The 23,616-nt window shown below is 42.8% G+C and overlaps 1 protein-coding gene across 9 annotated transcripts in view; it reads right to left on the bottom strand.

Moving 5' to 3' along the window:
- GLT1D1 (glycosyltransferase 1 domain containing 1) overlaps nucleotides 1-23,616 on the bottom strand; it is a 131,088-nt gene that overhangs the window by 63,195 nt on the left and 44,277 nt on the right. For 4 of the 9 annotated variants that reach the window (XR_008538604.2, XM_016924622.4, XM_016924624.4 and 1 more), the window contains 4 exons: nucleotides 21,923-21,974; nucleotides 14,120-14,167; nucleotides 8,775-8,811; nucleotides 6,256-6,312 (listed from right to left, as the gene is read on the bottom strand). The exons of 2 other annotated variants lie outside the window; for them this stretch is intronic. Coding sequence is in view for 6 of the 7 variants with exons in the window: in XM_016924622.4 (XP_016780111.1) it covers nucleotides 6,256-6,312; nucleotides 8,775-8,811; nucleotides 14,120-14,167; nucleotides 21,923-21,974 (194 nt within the window). In the remaining variant the exon portion in view is untranslated. The remainder of the gene's footprint in view (nucleotides 1-6,255; nucleotides 6,313-8,774; nucleotides 8,812-14,119; nucleotides 14,168-21,922; nucleotides 21,975-23,616) is intronic. 3 more of the 9 variants (XM_016924623.4, XM_054664711.2, XM_054664712.2) reach the window with 2 other exon arrangements.

Below are 23,616 nucleotides of genomic sequence, written 5' to 3'. Positions count from 1 at the left end.
TGGAGATTAAGTGTAATGGGAATATAGGAAACTAAATTAGAAAATGATAGAATAAAGGGCTATAGACTTGTCTTACTCTAGGTTAAAAAAAAAAACTAAAAGAAAGAGACAGCATTTGGATACAAGTAGCTTATGTGCACTTTCCACATACCAAAATATCACTCACCAAAAGTAAAGATTATAGAGGAAAAATCCTGATCAAGTGTTCAAGGGCTCAGGCTCATCACACGTAAGCGTCAACTCTGATGAATTACACTTCGGGCTCCCTAAAGCCCCTGACAGCTTTAAGGTGGTATAAATTCTTAGCTTTTAACAAAGAACTATTAAATAAGGTTGGCCTGCTGATGCTCAGAGACAAGGCACATACCTGACTAATTTTTTTAGTAAATTTTGTCTCCTCCTTTTAATGCCAAACTTATTTTTATTACCTTTGCTTTTCCTCTAATATCTAGGTTATCCATGAGTCAAGATTTGAACTCGTCACTTAACAAATGTCTTTCCGATAGAACCATTTCCTGGAGAACGGTATTTTTATCTTCAAAACAAAATGTGTTGTTTTCACGATCTGGCATATTGCTGCCAACAGCTACACTCCACGTTGCTTAATCTCCCAAGTATGAGTCATCAGCGGGCTCAGGAACAGAAACCCAATCCACGTTGAGGCAGTCTCTATGCCCTGTATTCTATTCTAGGAGCTGTCTTTATTATTTTCTTTTTTCTTTTCTTTTTTTTTTTGAGACAAAGTTTCACTCTTGTTGTCCAGGCTGGAGTGCAACGCCGCAATCTCACCTCACTGCAACCTCTGCCTCCCAGGTCCAAGCAATTCTCCTGTCTCAGCCTCCCAAGTAGCTGGGATTACAGACATGCACCACCACACCTGGCTAATTTTTGTATTTTTAACAGAGACAGGATTTCACCATGTTGGTCAAGCTGGTCTTGAACTCCTGACCTCAAGTGATCCGCTGCCTTGGCCTCCCGAAGTGCTGGGATTACAGGCGTGAGCCACTGCGCCAGGACACGCTCTTCATTATTTTTCACTTGTTATTACAAAAAAAAAGTACTTCAGTCGAACACATTAGACTTACTAAATTATAGCTGAAAAAGCTGATTTGGGGGCTATGCAAGAATAAAGGCTTCTACTAACACTAGTTTTCCATACGAAAAACAAGTGAGTTTTCCTAGGACTAGCCTGAGGAAGAAAAGTGCTACAATCTGAGTTAGGCAAATTTGAGTTTCCATTATAGAAATACAAATAGAGTTGACAGAGAGATAGAGATAGAGATGGAGAGAGAGAGAGAGAGAGAGAAATAAGCAATAAAACTAGAAATACAATAAAACAGAAATCAGAAAAACAGGAAGGAGTTACCCAGTCAATTTAAGCTTTCATACGTTTTAGGTTTGATAGCCTGAAAGGAATCATGACTTTAGATGTGTTGGTTATTGAAATTTAAAGGCAAAACTCATAGAACATGGAATCATCACATTTAAAATGTATCTAGAAATGCACAGAAAAACTCAAAGACCAGGTAACTAATTTGATGTCTACACATCAGTCTTCCAATCAGAATAGCTATTGTCAATATCGTGTGAAAAAATTACAACCATGCCATTTACTACATTTAACCTGCTTTATTATTTATTTGTTCTTAGTTGACCTGTTTGCATGTAAGATAATGGTAAGCATAAGAGGGGTTTGATGTTTTAAATTAAGGAGACTTACTCATTCTTTAGCTGGGGCTTAGAGATAGAACTGAGTATGGTCAGAAAACCTGTGACATGCCGGAAGAGGAGAATGCATCGCGACGTGGACATCAGACATTTAAGAAGCACACTACACACCCTGGTGACTAATCGATCACTCAACTGTTTATATGCAGTGTTAAATGAAGCCCTTCCCACCCACTCCCCCTGATTTCAAGGTTAATAGTTGGTGAGAAGGCAGACGGTATCTGATCACTAATAGTCTCTACCAACTTCACTCTACCTTCTGTTTTCACTGTCTGAAGCTCCACGTGGGAGGGACAAATCACAGTCACAGGTTTCCAATGCTCAGAGGCCAAGGGAAGATAGAGTAAGGTTGATGAGGACGGCCCATCCCCAGAGCCTGAGAGACGACAAAGACAAATGATGGCACAAATGCGAACAGACGCCTGATCATAAAACCCAGAGACGCAGATTAATCCTACATCTACCCTTAAGCCGTTATCTGCCACTGTCAGCTATCAGAGCCACAACCAGTCTCTCTAAGCCCATATATTCTGAATACATTTACAACTTCTAATTGCACACATTAAGATTAAGCAGCAGCCAAGTAGGTCTCCAGAGGAAAACGCTTTCTAAGGAGTGTTTAAAATCTCCTGGCTGTTCCCTTAATCATTCAATAGCAAGACCAACGAAACAGTCGACCCTGAGACCATGGAATGTGACGACAAATCATTCTCCTACTGGAAATTATGAATCTTAGTTACAACGCCATTGCGTCCTGTGATAGATTGAAGACAGACTAACCTTACAACAGGAAATTGAAAATGGGCCCACTCGTTCTGAATAATGGTACATGTAACTGACATGACAAAGCAGCTGAGGTCATGTGGGTTCATCTGTAATACTGAGAACAGCCATGCTAGTGTGGCTGAGATTGATGAATACACTACGAAAATTATTTCCGATAAAATGCTTGGAAATTTTTCTTTTCAATAGAACTTAATACTGACATAGAGTATGTGGTAGAGGCTTTGTTTCAAGTCTTTTTTGTTTCATTTTATCTTATTTTAAGTTCCAGGGTACATGTGCAGGATGTGCAGGTTTGTTACATAGGTAAACGTGTGCCATGGTGGTTTGCTGCATCTATCAACCCATCACCCAGGTATTAAGCCCAGCATGCATTAGCTATTTTTCCTGATGCTCTCCCGATGCCCCCAGCCCCACCCTCTCCTGACAGGTCCCAGTGTGTGTTATTCCCCTCCCTGTGTCCACATGTTCTCATTGTTCAGCTCCCACTTATAAGTGAGAACATGCAGTGTTTGGTTTTCTGTTCCTGCCTTAGTTTGCTGAGGATAACGGCTTCCAGCTTCATCCATGTTCCTGCAAAGGACATGATCTTGTCCCTTTTTATGGCTGCATAGTATTCCACGGTGTCTATGTACCACATTTTCTTTATCCAGTCTATCACTGATGGGCATTTGGGTTGATTCCATGTCTTTGCTATTGTGAATAGTGCTGCAATGAACATACACGTGCATGTATCTTTATAACAGAATGATATATATTCCTTTGGGTATATACCCAGTAATGGGATTGCTGGGTCAAATAGTATCTTTGTGGAATTGCCACACTGTCTTCCAAAACGGTTGAACTAATTTACATCCCCACTAACAGGGTAAAAGCGTTCTTATTTCTCCACAAGCTTGCCAGCATCTGTTGTTTTTTGGCCTCTTAATAATCGCCATTCTGACTGATGTGCGATGTTATCTCATTGTGGTTTCGATTTGCATTTCTCTAATGATCAGTGGATGATGAACTTTTTTCATATGTTTTTTGGCTGCATGTATGTCTTCTTGTTTCAAGTCTTTAGCATGAAAACAGACTTGGGGTGTCTTTCTGTTTGCTGAGGGCAGAGAATTGATTTTGCATCTTCAGTCTCTTCTTAGAAGTTTGCAGCAGGAGGCTAGGCGAGGTGGCTCATGCCTGTAATCCCGGCACTTTGGGAAGCTGAGGCAGATGGCTTACTTGAGCTCAGGAGTTGAAGACCAGCCTGGCCAACATGGTGAAAACCCCCTCTCTCCAAAAAATACAGAAAATTAGCCAGGTGTGGTGGGGCGTGCCTGTAATCGCAGCTACTTGAGAGGCTAAGGCAGGAGAATCCCTTGTAGCCAGGAGGTGGAGGTTCAATGTAACAGGATTTTACAGAAATTGATGAGTTGAGCCCCAAATTTAAATTGATATGCAAAAAACCTAGAATAGCTAAAATAATTTTGAAACAAAGTTATTGACTAACACTACTTGGTTTCTAGACTTACTATTACCCTATACCAACAAAACAGCATGATATTGGAATAAAGATAGGCATAGATAATGGAAGGCCACATACAGTAAACTGACTTTCAACGAAGGCACCAGAGCAATTCAATGGGCAAAGAAAAACATTTCCAATAAATGACGCCGGAACCATCTGGATATTGTTAAGAAAAAAAACAGATCCCTACCTCATACAACACACAAATAGCAATTTCAGATGATTTATAATCTTAAATGAAAGAGCTACAGCACTAAAACTTCTGAAGACATTTTAAAAAGAAAGAAAAACATATTTGTGACCTTAGGGTAGGTAAAGATTTTGTAGACAGGACTCAAAAGCACTAACCATCAAAGAAAAAGTTTGATAAACTCGACTTCAATAAAATTTAAGCCTCTTCTGCTCTTCAAAAGACATGGTTAAGCAAACAAAAATATAAACCAGAGAATGGGAGAAAATATTAACAATATATTTATCTGACAAAAGGCTTGTACCTAGAATATAAGGAAGTTCTACAAACCAATAATTAGAAGACACACACACACAATTGGCTAGACACTCACAAAACAAGATACATGAATGGCCAACGCGCACATAAAAAGGTGCTGAACAAAATTAATCATCAGGGGAATGAAACTTAGAAGAATGACAATGAGACACCATTTCATTACCTCCCTAGAACAACTAAAATTGAAAAGACTGTCTACTCCACCGGTGGGCAAGAATGTGGAGTAACTGAAGCTCTTGTCAGCTTCTGTGGAAGTGTAAGATGGCACACCTTGGAGAACTGTTTGGATATTTTTTATAATGTTAATCATATAGTCAAGCTATTTGACTTAGAGGCATTTATCCAAGAGAAGTGAAAACGTAGGTCACCAAAAATCCTTGCACAAGGATATTCATAGTAAATGTATTTGTAACGGTTAAAAATGGAAAACAAGCTAAAAGTTCATCAATAGAAGAAGAGATAAACAATTTGTGATATATGGAATGAAATACACCATTCCAAAATAGAATACTAAGAAAAAAGGTCTACAGATACACACAATAGGGATAAATCTCAAACACATTAGTTGAACAAGGAAAGCCAGATACAAAAAATTATTCAATGCATGACTCCACTTAGATGAAGTTCAAGAACAGGTAAAACTAATCTAAGATAAGAAAAATTAGACTAGGAATCGCCTATAAAGAGACAGAAATTAAATATGGAAGAGGGCATGAGAGAACTTTCTTGAGTGGTGGAAATGTTATCTATTTTGATTGGGGTATTTGTCACATGGGTATATACATCTGTCAAACATTTGCCTAATTTTACACTTGAGATCTCTGCATTTCACTACATACAAACTTCAGAATTTTTTTAAAAAAAGGATGAGTTCACTCTATTCTACTGACATAATGAGCAAAGAAGAAGGCAGGTTAGAGTAGTAAGTGAAGCTTGATTTTGTCTTTTAAACATCATTATTTACATGTAAATTGTTGAGAAAGATCACATCAAACATTAATAGCAGTTTCTTTTTGGTGATGAAATTTCAAGTGATTAAAATTTTTGTTGCATTTTTTGGCCAGGCCCAGTGGCTCATGCCTGTAATCCCAGCACTTTGGGAGGCCGAGGTGGGTGGATCACCTGATCAGGAGTTCGAGACCAGCCTGGCCAATACGGCAAAACCCCGTCTCCATTAAAAATACAAAAATTAGCCGGGCATGGTGGTGCATGCCTGTAGTACCAGCTACTTAGGAGGCTGAGGCAGGAGAATCACTTGAACCCGGGAGGTAGAGGCTGCAGTGAGTCTAGATCACACCACTGCACTCCAGCCTGGGCAACAGAACGAGACTCCATCTCAAAAAGAAAAAAAAAATGTGTTGCATATCCTGATATTTTCTCCTTTTTCTACAATGGTAATTTAATTATGTGTATAACTAGTAAAGTAAAATAAAATGAACACATGAGGTTGTTATTCTTATAAAGAACAAATGTCACAGGAAATGATACTGAAAATTTGGAAAGCAGGTGCTAAAAACAGCATCAGAAAGGGCCAGAGCCCCTGTCTCTCTGGCTTTCTAGCCCTGCTGTTCCTCAAAAGGATAAAACTACTCATGAAGCCGCAGACAGAGGGAAATGAACCTTGTTCTCTCTGACAACCACTTTTTCAAAACCGCATGAACGTCACAAGCTCCTGAAAGTAACTGACAAGATGCACTTCATCAAAATCCTCTAAGAAGATCTCATGTCTCACCAGAGCGTTGAAGAAAGGTATTCCAGTTAAAAGCGGCGTTTGGTGTTGTTGCAATTCCTGGGTCAAAGAAACAAAAAAAGGGCAAGTTCACTTTGATGCGACTGCTGAAATACAATGAGTTATTTTGTGTTGAGGCTTATTATTATTATTACTATTATTATTATTATTTTGAGACAGAGTCTCGCTCTGTCACCCAGGCTGCAGTGCAGTGCCACGATCTCTGCTCACTGCAACCTCCTCTTCCTGGTTTGAAGCGATTCTCCTGCCTCAGCCTCCCGAGTAGCTGGGAGTATAGGCGCCCGCTGCCACACCCGGCTAATTTTTGTATTTTTAGTAGAGACAGGGTTTCGCCATGTTGGCCAGGCTGGTCTCGAACTCCTGACTTCAAGTGATCCTCCCGCCTCAGCCTCCCAAAGTGCTGGGATTACAGGTGTAAGCCACCACACACGGCCCACTTGTGTTGAAGTTTAAATAACGGTAGCACCTGGTTTTTATAAAGCCACTCGATGCTCTGAGTGTGTCACTGAAGTCCCATGAATCCTTCAGCACAGGAGGGTTAAAAAGAGCCCATGGATTCCACATGAGAAAAGACGTACCCCTTTCAGCCCCAGGATCCATGACAGGCCCAAACGGGGTTAGACAAACCTTGAGTTCCTTAAAAATGCCAGGAAGTAACAGGTTTCAAAAACACTGTCAGCTAAGCCCCATGTGAAAATTATACCTCCCTGTAAAATTCCCACTCTCAACCCTCACCAACTCATGCCTGATGGTCTGTTGGCTATTACTTCTTCAGAGAGAGAAGTTACATTTAATTTTTGCTGAAAAAAAATGACTATTTTACAATTTAGAAATTCAGAGGCAACGTCTAACACGTTATCTTGGTAACAGAAACATTTTGAAATTTTATAAAATGTAAGTAAATCAAGTCATCTAACCACCTCCAAAATCCACCTGCATAATCGTTATTCACACTGAATCATACTGACAGCGGCTATTTAACAAGCGCCCACTTCAAGCCAGCCCTGGGCTCCGACTGCATGTAGGCGCTTTCCATACTCCACTGTAACCCTTAAAGGCCCACTGAGCAGACTGGTTCCTCCAGTTTATCCAGCTGGACACTGATGTTCAAAGAGGTTAAACGGACTTCAAAATGCGCAGGGTGGAGGTGGTAGACGCTGTGTTCAAACCTACGCGCTGCCTCAGAGCCCAGGTTTTTCCTGCTGCACCAGCTAAAAATGTCACTGAAGCCAATGCAGCAAGGACACGGTGATGACAGGATGCCGTGCCTCACTAAGGTGCGCCTGAGCACCATGGAAGTCCTCAGGAGGCCCGAACGCCTGGCCTCAGCCTCTGCACTCGTTCTAACCTGAGCTTGGGGCCAATTACATGTTCTTCCTTGGATCTAGTCTTTCCATTATTTCTATCATGTAGTACAGTGGTTTACAAACTGTGTTTAGAGAGGCCGGGCACGGTGGCTCACACCTGGAACCCCAGCAATTTGGGAGGCCGAGGCGGACAGATCACCTGAGGTCAGGAATTCAAGATCAGCCTGGCCAACACAGTAAAACCTTGTCTCTACAAAATACACAAAAATTAGCTGGGCGTGGTGGGGGGCACCTGTAATCCCAGCTACTCGGGAGGCTGAGGCAGGAGAATTGCTTGAACCCAGGAGGCGGAGGTTGACGTGAACCAAGATTGCGCCACTGCACTCCAGCCTGGGCGACAGAGCAAGACTCCATCTCAAAACAAAAACAAAAAACTGTGTTTAAACCTCAGAGGATTTGATGAAGGGCCTCAGATGCCACCATAGGGGCAGAATTGGGCAGGGAGGAAGGAGGAGTATGAAGGGGGAAGAGTTCCAGGTCCCCCAGCTCAAGTCAGCTGAAACAGAAGCTCCGCATTGGGTTTGGTTTGTTTTTTCCAAACATACTGCTGATGGAGTATATCGTACTTCTACTGGCAGAAAATGTTAAGTGATCCGCATTTTAAATCATTATTTTATAATTTCTCCTATTTACCTTTTATTCTAATGTTAGAAAAATCTTAACAATGTAGCCATTCTCAGGCAGATTGCTTGAGCCCAGGAGTTCAAGACCAACCTGGGCAACATGGCGAAACCCCATTTCTACAAGGAATACAAAAAAAATCAGCTGGGCATGGGGGCTCATGCCTGCCTATAGTCCCAGCTACTGGGGGGGCTGAGGCTAGAGAAATGCTTTAACCCAGGAGGCAGAGGTTGCAGTAAGCCGAGATCGCACAACCGCACTCCAGCCTAGGCGACAGAGCCAGACCTTGTCTCAAAAAAGAAAAAAAAAGTAGCCATTTCACTGATTATTTTAAGTAAATCTGAGAAATCATATTATCTCCTTCATAAACATCTCAATATGTGTCTCTTAAGGCTGCAAACTTATTCTTTTAAATATATATATATATATATCTCACATATAAATATACATCTATTTTGATATATTCATTCTCTATCCCTGTACATAAGTAAATAAATATTTTAAAATTCTTACCTTGACTCTGGACATAGATCTTACCCTTAGCATGCGGCTTTTGAAAGGAGGGGAGAGAGAAAAGAAAAGTACATTGGATAGTGCATGACAACTGCTTTTTAGAAATAAAATGAAGGTCATTAACAAAAAAAGCCGTCCCGGAAAACATCACTGAGAATCATCTACACAGCTGCTCATAGACTTATTACTCTGTAAGAGCAAAGCATTACTTCTGCTTTTAATAGGTTTTGCCGTTAAAAATACAGCATCTATAAGGTAAGAAGCACACACACAAAAAGTCTCTTCAATGAGGCCTAATGCAATTTTGCAATTTTACACTTGCTATGTTAGTGGAGACATTACTGAAGTTCAGCCAGAGAGCATGCCAGTGCCGGCCCAGCTGATGCAGCTCCCGCCCCTGCGTGGAGGTGGAGGTTTGAGGCAGCATGTTATGGCTTATGCATCCCTGAGGGGAAGACTGCTTCCACCACCCCCAGAAAAAAAAGAAGAAAGGAGCAGGAGGAGGAGGAGGAGCTGCCAATATGTTGGGAAACCAAAGACAGGCCCCAGGAGGCAGATCCTTCCCGGCAAGAGAGGACAGCCAGGTGGAAAGCGTCTGGTAAGGTACCTCCCTGGCACCAAGCAAAAGGCGGCCCTTGCAGGACGGATATGGATATTTGTACCAAGATATCAACTTACTATTCCTTGCCATATTTTCTGGTGGAATGTCACAAAACTACTAGAGAAAAATTGAATCCATTTCTCCAGTTCATTTTGAAACAGTGGCAGGAATATTTTTCAGGTGACGTTTAGATGGAAAGGTGGAGGCAGGAGCAGAGTGAGACCCTCTCTGGAACGGCTGATGGAGCAAGTCCATGCCAAGGACGGTTTCTCTCAAGTGATCAAAATAGGCCGTCATTTTGGTGAAAGAGTCCAAAAATGGATGTCTTTTTGTCATGTGACCTAAGCCTGATCAATGCATGAAGTGACTGAACTACCTAGATCCCTGGAGGTCACAGAAGACACACCCCTGTCCTTCCTCGGTGTAGGGATACAGTGTGGTCTTTAGGGCACCAGGGAGCCCTCGGCACTGCATGGGGTATGCTGGTCCACGTTGGACATTGTCCCCACTTCAGTTTTATATTTTGGGACACAAGCTAAAGGTGAAGTAGCCCTGCCAAGGGCGAGACAATCAACAGGAAGAAGGAGACTGGCCCTCCCCAAGCCTGGGAAGGTTTGGTAGAGGCAGCATCCAGGCAGAAGGTGGGTGGCACGGCCAGGCATGGTGGCTCACCCATATAATCCCAGCACTTTGGGAGGCCGAGGCAGGCAAATCATTTGAGGTCAGGAGGTCAAAACCAGTCTGGGCAACATGGTAAAACCCTGTCTCTACTAAAAATACAAAAATTAGCCAGGTGTGGCGGCATGCGCCTGTGATCCCAGCTGCTTGGGAGGCTGAGGCAGGACAATCGCTTGAACCCGGGAGGCGGAGGTTGCAGTGAGCCGAGATTGCGCCACTGCACTCCAGACTAAGCGACAGAGTGAGACTCTGCCTGAAAAATAAAAAAAATAAAGAAGGTGGTGGGTACACACGAGGCTCGGTATGGCGTTGGTTTTGTCCTTAGCATCGCATTTTGTATTTCACTACAGGAAGCATCTCAAGCCTCCAGAAGTCTTGCCTCTCCTCCCCACTTCATCATGCAAGCAGATATGTGTGGTATTCCAAATGCCCTTAAAATAGTAAACCTTTAAGAGAGAGTTTCAAAGACCTCTTCTCTACCAGTTAAAAAAGACATTAACTTTAATGAAAAAAAAAAGAAAAAAGGCTAAGGGCGACCATTGAAATTAGAAATTGCAGTTCAGAGCCCTAAACTACTCCTTGTGCTGAATTATAATTTCCCTGGAAAGCTGGAAGAGCTGTTACTGGAGTGTAGTGGAGGCTTGGAGTGTTTCTTCCTAAAACAACCCTGTGTCCAAAACACTCGCCTGGCAACATCTTGAAGATGGATGGTAAAGCACTCACAATAGAACACCATGGCATTTAACTTAATATAACTTAAGTTAATGTAAGTGTTTGACAATAACAGATTCAGCATAATCCTAGATAAATATAAGGTGAGGCAACATAGAGTTTATAGTTTTTGTCACTATTTTCATTGGAAATATGCTCTGCAATTAGCAATACATAAACTCAAAATGTTCCTGTCAAGAAACTCCTTTTTCCACCAAAAAAAAAAAAAAAAAAAAAGAGTTAAACTTGTATCTCAGCTCTGTCAGCAGAAGGAATTGACTGAATGTGAAGATTTCTGGACTTATCTGCTGATCTTCCCACATCTCTGAGCATCATTTTTCTAAAATCATTTGAAAAGCGTTGCATAAATGGTATTTTCAGATCTCATCCAGGCAAACAGAGGAAATAAAGTTGCAGTATAAAGGAAGTCTGGACCTGAGTTATTTGTAATCATTGCAAGAAAAGAAATCTGGCAAAAGCCAATTGGCTTATATTGATTTTGAAAAACATTTTCTATATGAAAGTGTAACAAATACAAATTAGCTTTCTTTGCTCAATATTTATTATTGTTCTATCTGCCTTGAAATAACATGAGTCAAAGTCCTTGTGTACGGCCTGCCTTGCAGATTAGCTCATCAGTGCACACAATGGCAAACACTGAGGTGTGTCTATCAGCAACTGTTACCTCTTTGGCTCATTACTGGATATAAAAAGCCAGGATCCTATTGGATAGATACCTATAAATAGATGGATTTCTAACGACCCAAGGACTAACTGATACCTTTTCATGCTGGAATAACATCAACCAAAGAACTTCCCATTCTCTGACTAACTATAAGCCAGAGATTCACCTTCTAAAATTAAACTTTCTGCAAATGGAAACCACAATAGATTATTTTTGAAATACAGGCACAATTTTATGCTCTACAGATGACAAAAATAATAGTTTTTTGTTCTGAAATTATAATACAACTTCAGATTGTGGCTTTGTTAAAACGACTTGTAAAACGATTACAAACTGCTTAAAAGAAATGATGGCCCATACATATAAAGTTGCAAAATATATTTATGCCACAAAACACAAAGAAATTGGGCACTTTTCAAGGTCACGGTGTCTTTTTTCCTCCCTCTACTCTTTTCCCTTAGAAATCTGTTATCGTGCATAAAAAAAAAGAAAGTAATATTCAAAAGGAAGGCGAGGCGTGGGGAGATTCAGCCTTGCCACTGAACTCCTGCAATGGAACCAACCACACAAAGAACGATTTTTCTTTTCTTTTCTTTTCTTTTTTTACTAGGAAGTACTTTAATCATTTTTCATAGAAAAAAAATGTCCAGACACTAACACTTCACAACATTTTAACAACAAAGAAAGAGGTTTTCAAGAGTTGGGATTCTGGAATATGAGGAAGAAGCGTTGGTGTCCTGCTTCATTATAGATGGATGGCACAGGTCAGAAATGGGAGACTAGCTGCGAAGCCAATATCAAAACCCAGTGGAATGACGCTTGGACCTATCGTGTTTATTTTTTATTTATTTATTTATTTATTTTTGAGACGGAGTCTCGCTCTGTCGCCCGGGCTGGACTGCAGTGGTGCGATCTCGGCTCACTGCAAGCTCCGCCTCCCGGGTTCATGCCATTCTCCTGCCTCAGCCTCCCGAGTAGCTGGGACTACAGGCGCCCGCCACCGCGCCCGGCTAATTTTTTGTATTTTTAGTAGAGACGGGGTTTCACCGTGTTAGCCAAGATGGTCTCGATCTCCTGACCTCGTGATCCGCCCGCCTCGGCCTCCCAAAGTGCTGGGATTACAGGCGTGAGCCACCGCGCCCAGCCTGTCGTGTTTATTTTCCTTCCTGCTGTCCTCCGTGTCCCACAGAAACGCCAGCCACCATACAGAGCCCAGCACCTAGCTGAGCTGCCAGTCTTCCGCCTTGGGTGGAGAACAATTAAAAAAAAAAAAAAGAAGGAAGGAAGGAAGGAAGGAAAGAAAGAGAGAGAGAGAATATACGTGGGTGAGATGAGAAAGAAATGTTGAAACTAGACTGGGATAGGATTCTGTCAGGTCCAATATGGAGCAGCCATAGAGATGAAATTAACACAATCCGGCCGGGCGCGGGGACTCACACCTGTAATCCCAGCACTTTCGGAGGCTGCAGTGAGCTGAGATCGCGCCACTGCACTCCAGCGTGGGGGACAGAGCAAGACTCGTCTAAAAAATAAATACTTAAATAAATTTAAAAGAACAACCCGTGACCCTTCACAAAATCAAAGGATGAGAGTGTGGCACCCCATCTAGTGGGGCGACTCAAGAAACAGGAACATCAACAGGAAATTTCCAGAGAAGATTTTTGTTTTTTTAAACAATTAAATGTATGGAGTAAACAACTCAGAATGATTGTTCATTTTATTCAGAAGATTCCCCTACCATGCTCTGCCTCGGCAATTTAATGAATTACAAACAATACTTGTGATGGTACCACACATTTGAGCCCCGGGTCATGGAAAAAGTAAACTCGAGATCTATGCTCTGGAATGGATGCGTTTTTCATACTTCTGAGTTCCTTTCAAACTTCTCAATTCCCAGGGATCTCACATGGGGGCAAACAAACAAACAAAAAACCCACACAGACATAAAGAACATTTGCAGTTCCATCCAGAAATCTCCAGTGAAGGCTCACCTTCATAGAAGCGATTAAAAATGATTAGTGGCCGGGCGCGGTGGCTCACGCCTGTAATCCCAGCACTTTGGGAGGCCGAGGCAGGTGGATCACAAGATCAGGAGATCAAGACCAGCCTGGCTAACACAGTGAAACCTCGTCTCTACTAAATATACAAAAAATTAGCTGGGTGTCGTGGCGGGCGCCTGTAGTCCCAGCTACTCGGGAGGCTGAGGCAGGAGAATGGCGTGAACCTGGGAGGCAGAGCTTGCAGTGAGCCGAGATCACGCCACTGTGCTCCAGCCTGGGCAACAAAGCCAGACTCTGTCTCAAAAAAAAAAAAAAAAAAAAAAATGATTAGCTTCCTGGGACATGATCAATCCCTGGAGCTTCTCCGGCAGAGGTGAGAGGGTTGGCACAGAAAAGAGGTAGTCTAGAGGTGAAACCCACGTGCTCAGTGCGTTTTTATGTTTCCAGGAGGGTGGGAACTCTAATAAAAGGTGTGGTCTGTGTAGTTTCAGCTGCTGCCAAGATGACTTTCCGAGGTAATCAGACATAAAGCAATGGGGCCATGCAGGAAGAGGGAGAATAAGTAGCTCAAAAGACAACATGCTTCTACTGCAGACTTTAGGGACAAGGAGACACGCAGCTCATTCCGATTAGGCCAGCGCTAACATCTGCACTGACTTGTGGAGCTCACCTGTACAGGAACTGCACTTGTGACAGCCAATGAGATCTGTCTTGCTTTCTATATTTTAATTTCCAAAAGAATTTTGATGAGTAAATGTACACAAAGTAAAATTACACTTTAGGTTTTGCGTAACACAGCAACTTCAAGAAGTTACTTTTCTTTCACAAGTGCCAAGGCAAAGTAGATAAATTAGGCCCCAGAAGGTGGTGACTCAAAGTTTCCAGAAAAAAAAAAAGAAAAAGAAAAAAGAAAAACCTCACTCTAAAGATAACACCTGAAAACTTAGCCTTTGCAAAGCATATTGATGGGCTATTATGAATGGCACTGTGCTTTTTTTTGTTTGAATTTGATAACTGCTTCAAGCAATATTTACTCAAACAGGATTTTTTAAATATAGCTCATAAATAAATATTTGAGTTTAGATAATGTCCTCTTAGAAGAATGCTTATTAGGAAAAGAGTGTGAAAACAGGCATGAGGGGTTTTGAGCCCAATGGAGACATATTAAACCATAACCATTGCTTCTCCTGGTAGAAGCGTCCATTAAGATACACATTTAATTTGTTCGTGGGTGTTTTTTTCTTTTTGGTGAAATTTTTACATTTTCTGGCGAAATTCTGATGAATTTAGACAAAGCGCTCTAAACGTGGACTAGAACTAGAAGTACTCAAGTTTGCATCCTGAATATCTATTACATATTGTAGCAAGAAATCAAAATCCTACATAAAATATTTTCAAACTTCCCACAACATATATTTCAGGATCAGAAATGTGAAATGAATCAAATTCTTGAAAATGTCAAATCAATATTATAATATCAGAAACTGGCCAGCACAGACGCTCACGCCTGTAATTCTAGCTAGCATTTTAGGAGGTTGACGCAGGAGAACTACTTGAGGCCAGGAGTTCAAGAGTAGCCTGGGCAACACAGTGAGACCTTATCTCCACAGAAAAAAAAAAAAAAAGTCAAAATTTCAGCCAGGTGTGGTGGCATGGGCCTGTAGTCCCAGCTACCCAGGAGGCTGAGGGGAGAGGATCGTCTGAGCCCACGAGTTTGAGGCTGCAGTGAGCCACGATCATGCCACTGCACTCCATCCAGCCTGGGCAACAGAGTGAGACTCCTTTAATAAAGAAAAAAAAAAAAAAAACACTTAAAAGATATATTATAATATCACAAACCAACATAGTAATGCCATCCCAAAACATAACCTACGTTGATCACGCGTGCTAGGCATTAACAGCCTAGCATGCTGACCTGGTGAGGAGCCCACTAGGATTGTATATTTTACAAAGTAGGTACAATGTCAAATTAAGGCTGATATAAACAACACTAAAAAATAATGACTTGAGCATAAACAAAGGCATTTCAAATTAAAAGAGATAAAACCGTCTTTACTGAAATCCAATCAAACTAACTTGTGAAGGTCAGCCAGAGATAGGTAGGCGATCATAAACCCAGCTCCCAAGACAACATTTCCATAAGAGCACCCCTGGGGGCTGAAGTTCACTCACCAGTTACAAACTAACCCTCACTGGGCACATGTCCATTCATGTGTCCTCCAGGATCAGATATCGTGTGAGTAAGTTACAGAAATCCTGAAACAGAGCTGCCCTGAGCACACAACAGCCCTCGCCACACGTGGCCACGTGGCTGATCCAGGGCACGTGTAAGGCCCTGTTTGAATTAAGATGTGCTGTGAGTGTAAAATACACACCGGATTTCAAAGACTTCACACAAAAAAAGGTAAAATATGATGTCACTAGTAACTTTCATATTGATGACATATAGTGGGTGTGTACTAGGAAATTCGGCCTTGACCAAACAGAGGCATGACCTGCACCCTTAGCTTCTGGGAAACGGCGTAAGTGGTGTAATACCTGACAGTTGAGTGTTTGTTTAGGGTGGGAAATGGGCCAGGCACGGTGGCTCATGCCTGTAATCCCAGCCTTTTGGGAGGATGAGGTGGGCAGATCACTTGAGGTCAGGAGTTCGAGACCAGCCTGGCCAACATGGTGAAACCCAGTCTCTATTAAAAATACAAAAATTAGCCAGGCATAGTGGCAGTCGCCTGTAATCCCAGCACTTCGGGAGGCCGAGGCAGGTGGATCGCCCGAGGTTGGGAGTTCAAGACCAGCCTGGCCAACATGGTGAAACCCCATCTCTATTCAAAATACAGAAATTAGCTGGGTGTGGTGGTAGGCATCTGTAATCCCAGCTACTTGGGAAGCTGAGGCAGGAGAATCGCTTGAATCCGGGAGCCGTAGGTTGCAGTGAGCCGAGATCGCACTACTGCACTCCAGCATGGGCAACAGAGAAAGACTCTGTCTCAAAAAAAAAAGACTGTTTTCATGCTTTAACCATCACCTGGACACCAGTGACTCACATGGCTGTGTCCCCAACTGTGCCCTCCTCTGAGGACAGTCCTACATTCTCAGCTCTATTCTGGATATTTACCCGAGTCCAATATTTGTCGCTAAGTCAATACATCTAGAACCAAATGATTCAGTTCCTCTCTTTTTCCCCCTCCAAATTCTATTCCTTGATTTCTCCCAAACTGTATTGATAAAAATGTTAGGTTGTATGAATACTCTTAAACCCCTCTTTATTTCTTCCTTACTGACTGTGGTCTGCCAATACAAAAGTTACCTGTACCATGGTGTTTATGTTTTTTTAAAAAAGTCTTTATCAAAGTACATTTGCAGGTAAAATGGCACATAATTACAGGTGAAATGGCATGATATTGGTAATTTTTCAAATTATTCTAGAAAACATTGTATGTGTGTGTGTGAGTGTAGGTGTGTGTGTGTATTCAGGAGGAAGTAGAGTAAATAAGAATTGAGGAACAATAAACTGGGTCGTGGGCACATAAAGGGCTCACTCTACTATTCTTGCTACTTCTATGTATGCCTGAAAATTTCTTTAATTAAAAGTTCTGGCCGGGCACAGTGGCTCATGCCCGTATCCCAGCACTTTGGGAGGCCAAGGCGGGCGGATCACATGGTCAGGAGTTCGAGACCGGCCTGGCCAACATGGTGAAACCCCGTCTCTACCAAAAATACAAAAATTAGCTGGGCATGATGGCGGGAGCCTGTAATCCCAGGTACTCAGAAGGCTGAGGCAGGAGAATAGCTTGAACTTGGGAGGCAGAGGTTGCAGTGAGCTGAGATTGCGCCACTGTACTTCACCTTGGGTGACAGAGCAAGATTCCATCTCAAAAAATAAAAATAAAAATATTTAAAAAACCCAAAGGGTTCTAAAGGAGGAGTCATTCCTAATCAATCAATTTAAAGGATATTCACCGGGCCTGAGACAGTATACTATTCTCCAGGGATGCACGAGTGACTACCTCATGTCCCTTTCTCAAGAAGCTCACCACTTGAGAAGCACGGGGAAGAAAGTAAAACATGTTATACTCATTAGAGACAAGCACGAAGTGTGGCAGATGGTTACAGAGGCCATCAATTCTCCCCCTCCCTGCATCCGTGCCCTTGTAAGGCAGCATTAAAGATCCTCTCATTATGAGGTGGGGACCGTATCTCCACCCGCTGAGTTGCTTTGGTCAATGGGAAGGAGGCAAGCTTATCACAGGCAGAGGCCTGGAATGTGCTTGTGAGTTGAGGCCCGTTCTCTCTTCCTGCTGAGCCTAAAACAGGATGACAGACCCCATGGAGACAGGCCTCAGGGGTCCCCACCATCCCAGCTAAGGTCCAGGCATGGAAGTGAGGCCACCTTGCGTGTTTAAGGCAACTGGTTTGTTAAGCAGCAAAAGGTAACTGACAGAGGAAGGGAACTCATCTATGCCAATTCTGGAGGGTCAAGGAAGGATTTATGGTGGAGGATGATGTTGAAGGCTGACAAGTTAGAGAAAAGGGCAATGAATTCATGGAAAAGGAGCATGCTTCCACAGGTAAAATATTTCTTTCTTTTTTTTTTTTTTTGAGACGGAGTCTTGCAGTGGCACCATCTCTGTTCACTTCAACCTCGGTCTCCTGGGTTCAAGCAATTCTCTTGCCTCAGCCTCCTGAGTAGCTGGGACTACAGGTGCACACCATCATGCCTGGCTAATTTTTTGTATTTTCAGTAGAGACAGGGTTTCGTCACGTTGGCCAGGCTGGTCTTGAACTCTTGACCTCAGGTGATCCACCCGCCTCAGCCTCCCAAAGTGCTGGGATTACAGGTTGAGCCACTGCACCTGGCAATTATTTCTTTAATGTCTGTCTTAACCAACACAGTTGGGTTCCCACGTTTGCTGTTTCATTTAATTTGTTGCAATATGTTGTTTTGGTTGAGGTCTATAAAGAAAATCCTGCCTCTTGCAGACAGGTAGTAGGAAAAAGAAAGAGTATTTTAATGGCCTTTCCGATCACTGTAGGCATTGTTCTTGGACACTGCACCCAAACTCAGCAAGTGGCAATTTCTTAAAGTTTAGCTGCATCAGGGAACTTTTCTTTTTTTCTTTCTTTTTTTTTTTTTTTTTTGAGACAGAATTTTTGCTCTTGTTGCCCAGGCCGGAGTGCAATGGTACAATCTCGGCTCACTGCAACCTCCACCTTCTGGGTTCAAGCGATTCTCCTGCCTCAGCCTCCCGAAAGTAGCTGGGATTACAGGCACGCACCACCATGCCTGGCTAATTTTGTATTTTTAGTAGAGTCGGGGTTTCTCCATGTTGGTCAGGCTGGTCTCGAACTCCTGACCTCAGGTGATCCGCCCACCTCGGCCTCCCAAAGTGCTGGGATTACAGGCATGAGCCACTGCGCCTGGCCGAACTTTTCATACTCAGTTATATTAAAGTCCATTGGTCTACCTGGTACTATGAACTGATCTTTCATCTGTACTTGATTCTATAGGTCACATATTGATCATTTAAAACCTACTGGTTCACTGAGTCATGGAGATCTTTCAAATGTTTAAACGTTTCATTATACAACATCCAAAACAGTCAGATTTGTTAGTAGAGCCACCAATTTCATCAGGAAAGCCTTCAGATATTGGGAAACTGACAACCTCATGCTGGCTTTCCAAAATTCTAATTTTTACTTGAAAATTCAAATTTGGCCACACATAGTGGCTCATGCCTGTCATCCCAGCACTTTGGGAGGCCGAGGCGGGAGGATGGCTTGAGCCCAGGTGTTCGAGGCTCCAGTGAGCCATGATTGCACCACTGCAATCTAGCCTGGGTAACAGAATGAGAGCCCGTCTCAAAAAAAAAATAATAATAATAATAAAAGAGGGACCAGGCATGGTGGCTCACGCCTGTAATCCCATCACTTTGGGAGGCCAAGGTGGGTGGATCACAAGGTCGGGAGTTCGAGACCAGCCTGGCCAACATGGTGAAACCCCGTTTCTACTAAAAATGCAAAAATTAGCAGGGCGTGGTGGTGGGCGCCTGTAATCCCAGCTACTTGGGAGGCCAAGGTGGGTGGATCACAAGGTCGGGAGTTCGAGACCAGCCTGGCCAACATGGTGAAACCCCGTTTCTACTAAAAATGCAAAAATTAGCAGGGCGTGGTGGTGGGCGCCTGTAATCCCAGCTACTTGGGAGGCTGAGGTAGGAGAATAGCTTGAAACCGGGAGGCAGAGGTTGCAGTGAGCCGAGATCACGCCACTGCACTCCAGCCTGGGCGACAGAGCGAGACTCCATCTCAGAAAAAAAAAAAAAATGAGAGAGAGAGAGAGAAAAGGTCAGGCGCAGTGGCTCACGCCTGTAATCCTAGCACTTTGGGAGGCCGAGGAGGGCAGATCACTTGAGGTCAGGAGTTCAAGACCGGCCTGGCCAACAAGGCAAAACCCCATCTCTACTAAAAAAAAAAATAACAACATGTATTCAAAAGTTAATATTTGAAAAGCTAATAATTTGTATTTCTTCATCAAGGACATTTTTAAGTGAAACTGGCTTAAGTGGGTGGCGGTGACTAATCAGCGAATATTAGCACAGATGGGGCCACTGCCTTCGTTAGTATTAAGGCAGCTGCATTTTACTCATCACTGAATTTTAAACCCTGAGAAAAGCCAAAAGAAAAGGCTTTGCATTATTATTTAGAAAAAGCTTGACTTGGCGGAGGCCCTGAAAGAGTCCCAGGGAATCTCAGAGGTCCAGGGACCCCATTTTGGTAACCACTGGTTTGAAAACTACCTTAAGAAGGCAGATAGATAGTCCAACAGGTAGGCCAGGTGCAGTGGCTCACACCTGTAGCCCCAACACTTTGGGAGGCTGAGGTGGGTGGATCACTTGAGGTCAGGCATTTGAGACCAGCCTGGCCAACATGGTGAAACCACGTCTCTACTAAAAATACAAAAATTAGCCGGGTGTGGTGGCACATGCCTGTCGTCCCAGCTACTCAGGAGGCTGAGGCAACAGAATCGCTTGAACCTGGGGGGCAGAGGTTGCAGTGAGCTGAGATAGCACTATTACACTCTAGCCTGGGTGACAGAGTGAGACTCTGTCTCAAAAAAAAAAAAAAAAGTTAGGTATTACAATAAAACTGGAAACCAGGATGCCTGTTGGGTTTTCTAATACTGAGATTGACAAGTCATTAAATTGCACTAGGAAATATAACCTCCATGCTCTGCCTGGGAAAAGTCTGATATAAAGAGTAAGACTATGGGCAGTCAGGGCGTGTGCAACTTCACATTCACATATGTCTAGCATCCCGAGCTTTCGGAAGAGACCACAGATGACTGGGTTCTGCCCTTGTCCCAGTGCAGCAGTTTCCAAGTACCACCATTTTGCAAATTGCAATTCCATAAAGAATGGGCAGAGCCTGCAAATGATCAGGGCATAAGCCCTGTTCCTTGATCCTCCCAACCAACAGGAATAACGCCTGCAAATGATCAGGAAATGCACATTGTGCACAGCGGATGAATGCTGGTGGAGCAGGCTCAATGCAGTTCCCACCGCCAGAGACAGCAGCCTCGCCCACCAAAGGGAAACTGACCTTTGGTTTTTTTCTTTAGTTTTGCAGGCACCAGCTCTATGGTGCGTTCACATAGCTCCTTACTGGGAATTCAGTTAAGCTCCCACCAGCTCATACACCAGCCCTCTAAGTCATCATGAATACAAAGTCAATAAATGAACTAACTTGTGGATCTACAAACTCTCGACTGTTTAAAGCTCTTCTAATAAACGGTCCAACCCAGGAAACTACCTCTGTCACCTAAGAGATTGTTACTCTCATGTATACAAGGTTGCTGCAACATTTATAGTGCAGCTGATAAATCACCCCATCTGAGAACATAGAAAGAAAACAGGGCCAGGTTCGGTGGCTCATGCCTGTAATCCCAGCACTTTGGGAGGCTGAGGCGGGCAGATCATTTGAGGTCAGTAGTTCGAAACCAGCCTGACCAACATGGTGAAATCCCATCTCTACTAAAAATACAAAAAAATTAGCTGGGTGTGGTGGTGTGCACCTGAAATCCCAGCTACTCAGGAGGCTCAGGCAGGAGAATTGCTTGAACCCGGGAGGTGGAAGTTGCAGTGAGCTGAGATCACGCCATTGCACTCCAGCCTAGGTGACAGAGCAAGACTCCATCTCAAAAAAAAAAAAAAAAAACAACAACAACAAAACAACAACAACAACAGACAACCATTACTGGGCTACTTTTGTCGTTCAATAACAACATCAAAAAATATCAGGGACGTTTTAGGTGCATCTACACATACAAAATCGATCTATGGGAAACATAATACACTATTGTGGCCGCAACAGGCACTGTCCATGGGAACACTGTCAGCTCAGTAAGGCTGCCTTTCAGTTCTCGAATTCTGCAATTTCATCAGCACAACCAAAATAACAACACCAGATAAACACATACCCACTGCGCTTGTGCCATTTCCTTCATTGACTCTGTGAAAGCGACAGCAAATCTAGTAAATGAACAAAAATAATAGAAACAATTAGGCCAGAATTCAATTAAAAGAACTATGAAACAGCTCTTTGGAACAAATTATGAGAGACAACGTGAGACACTAAATGTAAAATGCAATCAATCTTTATTACTTGTGGTCATTGGCCATTAGGTTTAATCTCAACTCACATCAAAAAAAAGTTTTATATGCAAGAAGTAAACCAAACGAAGCTCAAAACTCCTATTTTTTCTCTTCCTTCCACGCAAGTTCAGAGAGGCAGGGATAAAATCAAAAGCAAGAAATCAAGATGCAGGAGAGAAGCAAGGAACTTGCTTGGTTAATCCACCCTGACCATTCAAGGGCAGCCTGTCCACTCCACTAGCTCTGCCAAGGGAAGACTATGGGGACACAATCACAATTTACTGAATGCACATGGGTGCTCACTGTTATCATCTCCCTCCTTTCAATTGCTTCTTTAGGAAATGCACAAGGGATCTCAAAACTAAGAAAACAAGGTAATCTATTTATTAACATTATGTTTGCCATGAAGTGCAGGAATATTAAGAGATACTTTTTCATGGAAATGTGGAGCACATTCTTAGATGGGAAGCTCCAATACTATCAAAACGTCCATTTTTACCAAATTACGTGACAAAATCAATAATTCAAATAAAATCCAGAAGTGGATTTCTATTGAAATTTGACAAAATAATTTTAAAGTTTACCTATACATATAATTAATTCGGTGACAAACAATCAGAAAATTTTGATAAAGAATTCAGGCCAGGCACAGTGGCTCACACTTGTAATCTCCCAATACTTTGGGAGGCTGAGGCAGGAAGATCACTTGAGCCCAGGCATTCAAGACCAGCCTGGGCAACATAGGGAGACCCCCATCTCTACAGGAAACATTTTTGTAATTAGCTGGGCATAGTTGAGCACACTTGCAGTCCCAGCTACTCAGGAGGCTGAGGCAGGAGAATCGCTTGAGCCTGGGATGTCGAGGCTGCAGTGAGCCATGATTGTGCCACTGCACTCCAGCTTGGGTGACAGAGGAAGAAGAAAGAAGAAAGGAAGAAGGAAAAGGAAGAAGAAGAAGAGGAAGAGGAAGAAGAAGAAGAATTCAAAGATGAGATGTGTATTAACAGATATCAAAACATATTAAAAATATAACAATTAAAACAGTCTTGGCAGTGAAAAAAAGATAGAAAGATCAAAACCAAATACAAGGCCAGAAACAGACCCAAATACATTTAAGAATTTGACATAGCATAGGCCAGGCCTGGTGGCTCACACCTGTAATCCCAGCACTTTAGGAGTCCAAGGCGGGCGGATCACAAGGTCAGGAGATCGAGACCATCCTGGCTAACACGGTGAAACCCCGTCTCTACTAAAAATACAAATTAGCCAGGCGTGGTGGCAGGTGCCTGTAGTCCCAGCTACTCGGGAGGCTGAGGCAGGAGGATGGCATGAACCCAGGAGGTGGAGCTTGCAGTGAGCCGAGATCGTGCCACTGCACTCCAGCCTGGGCAACAGAGCGAGACTCTGTCTCAATAAAAGAAAAAAAAAGAATTTGACATAGCATAAAGTTAGAGAAGTGGTTAAATACATGGAAAAAGTTAGTTTCCTACCTTATATCACATATTAAAAAGGTGGTTCA

Source organism: Pan troglodytes, chromosome 10 (genome assembly GCF_028858775.2).
Source record: "Pan troglodytes isolate AG18354 chromosome 10, NHGRI_mPanTro3-v2.0_pri, whole genome shotgun sequence".
NCBI classification, from domain to species: domain Eukaryota; kingdom Metazoa; phylum Chordata; class Mammalia; order Primates; family Hominidae; genus Pan; species Pan troglodytes.
Note: the sequence above shows the minus strand (reverse complement) of the source record. Positions and strands in the feature narration are given on the sequence as shown.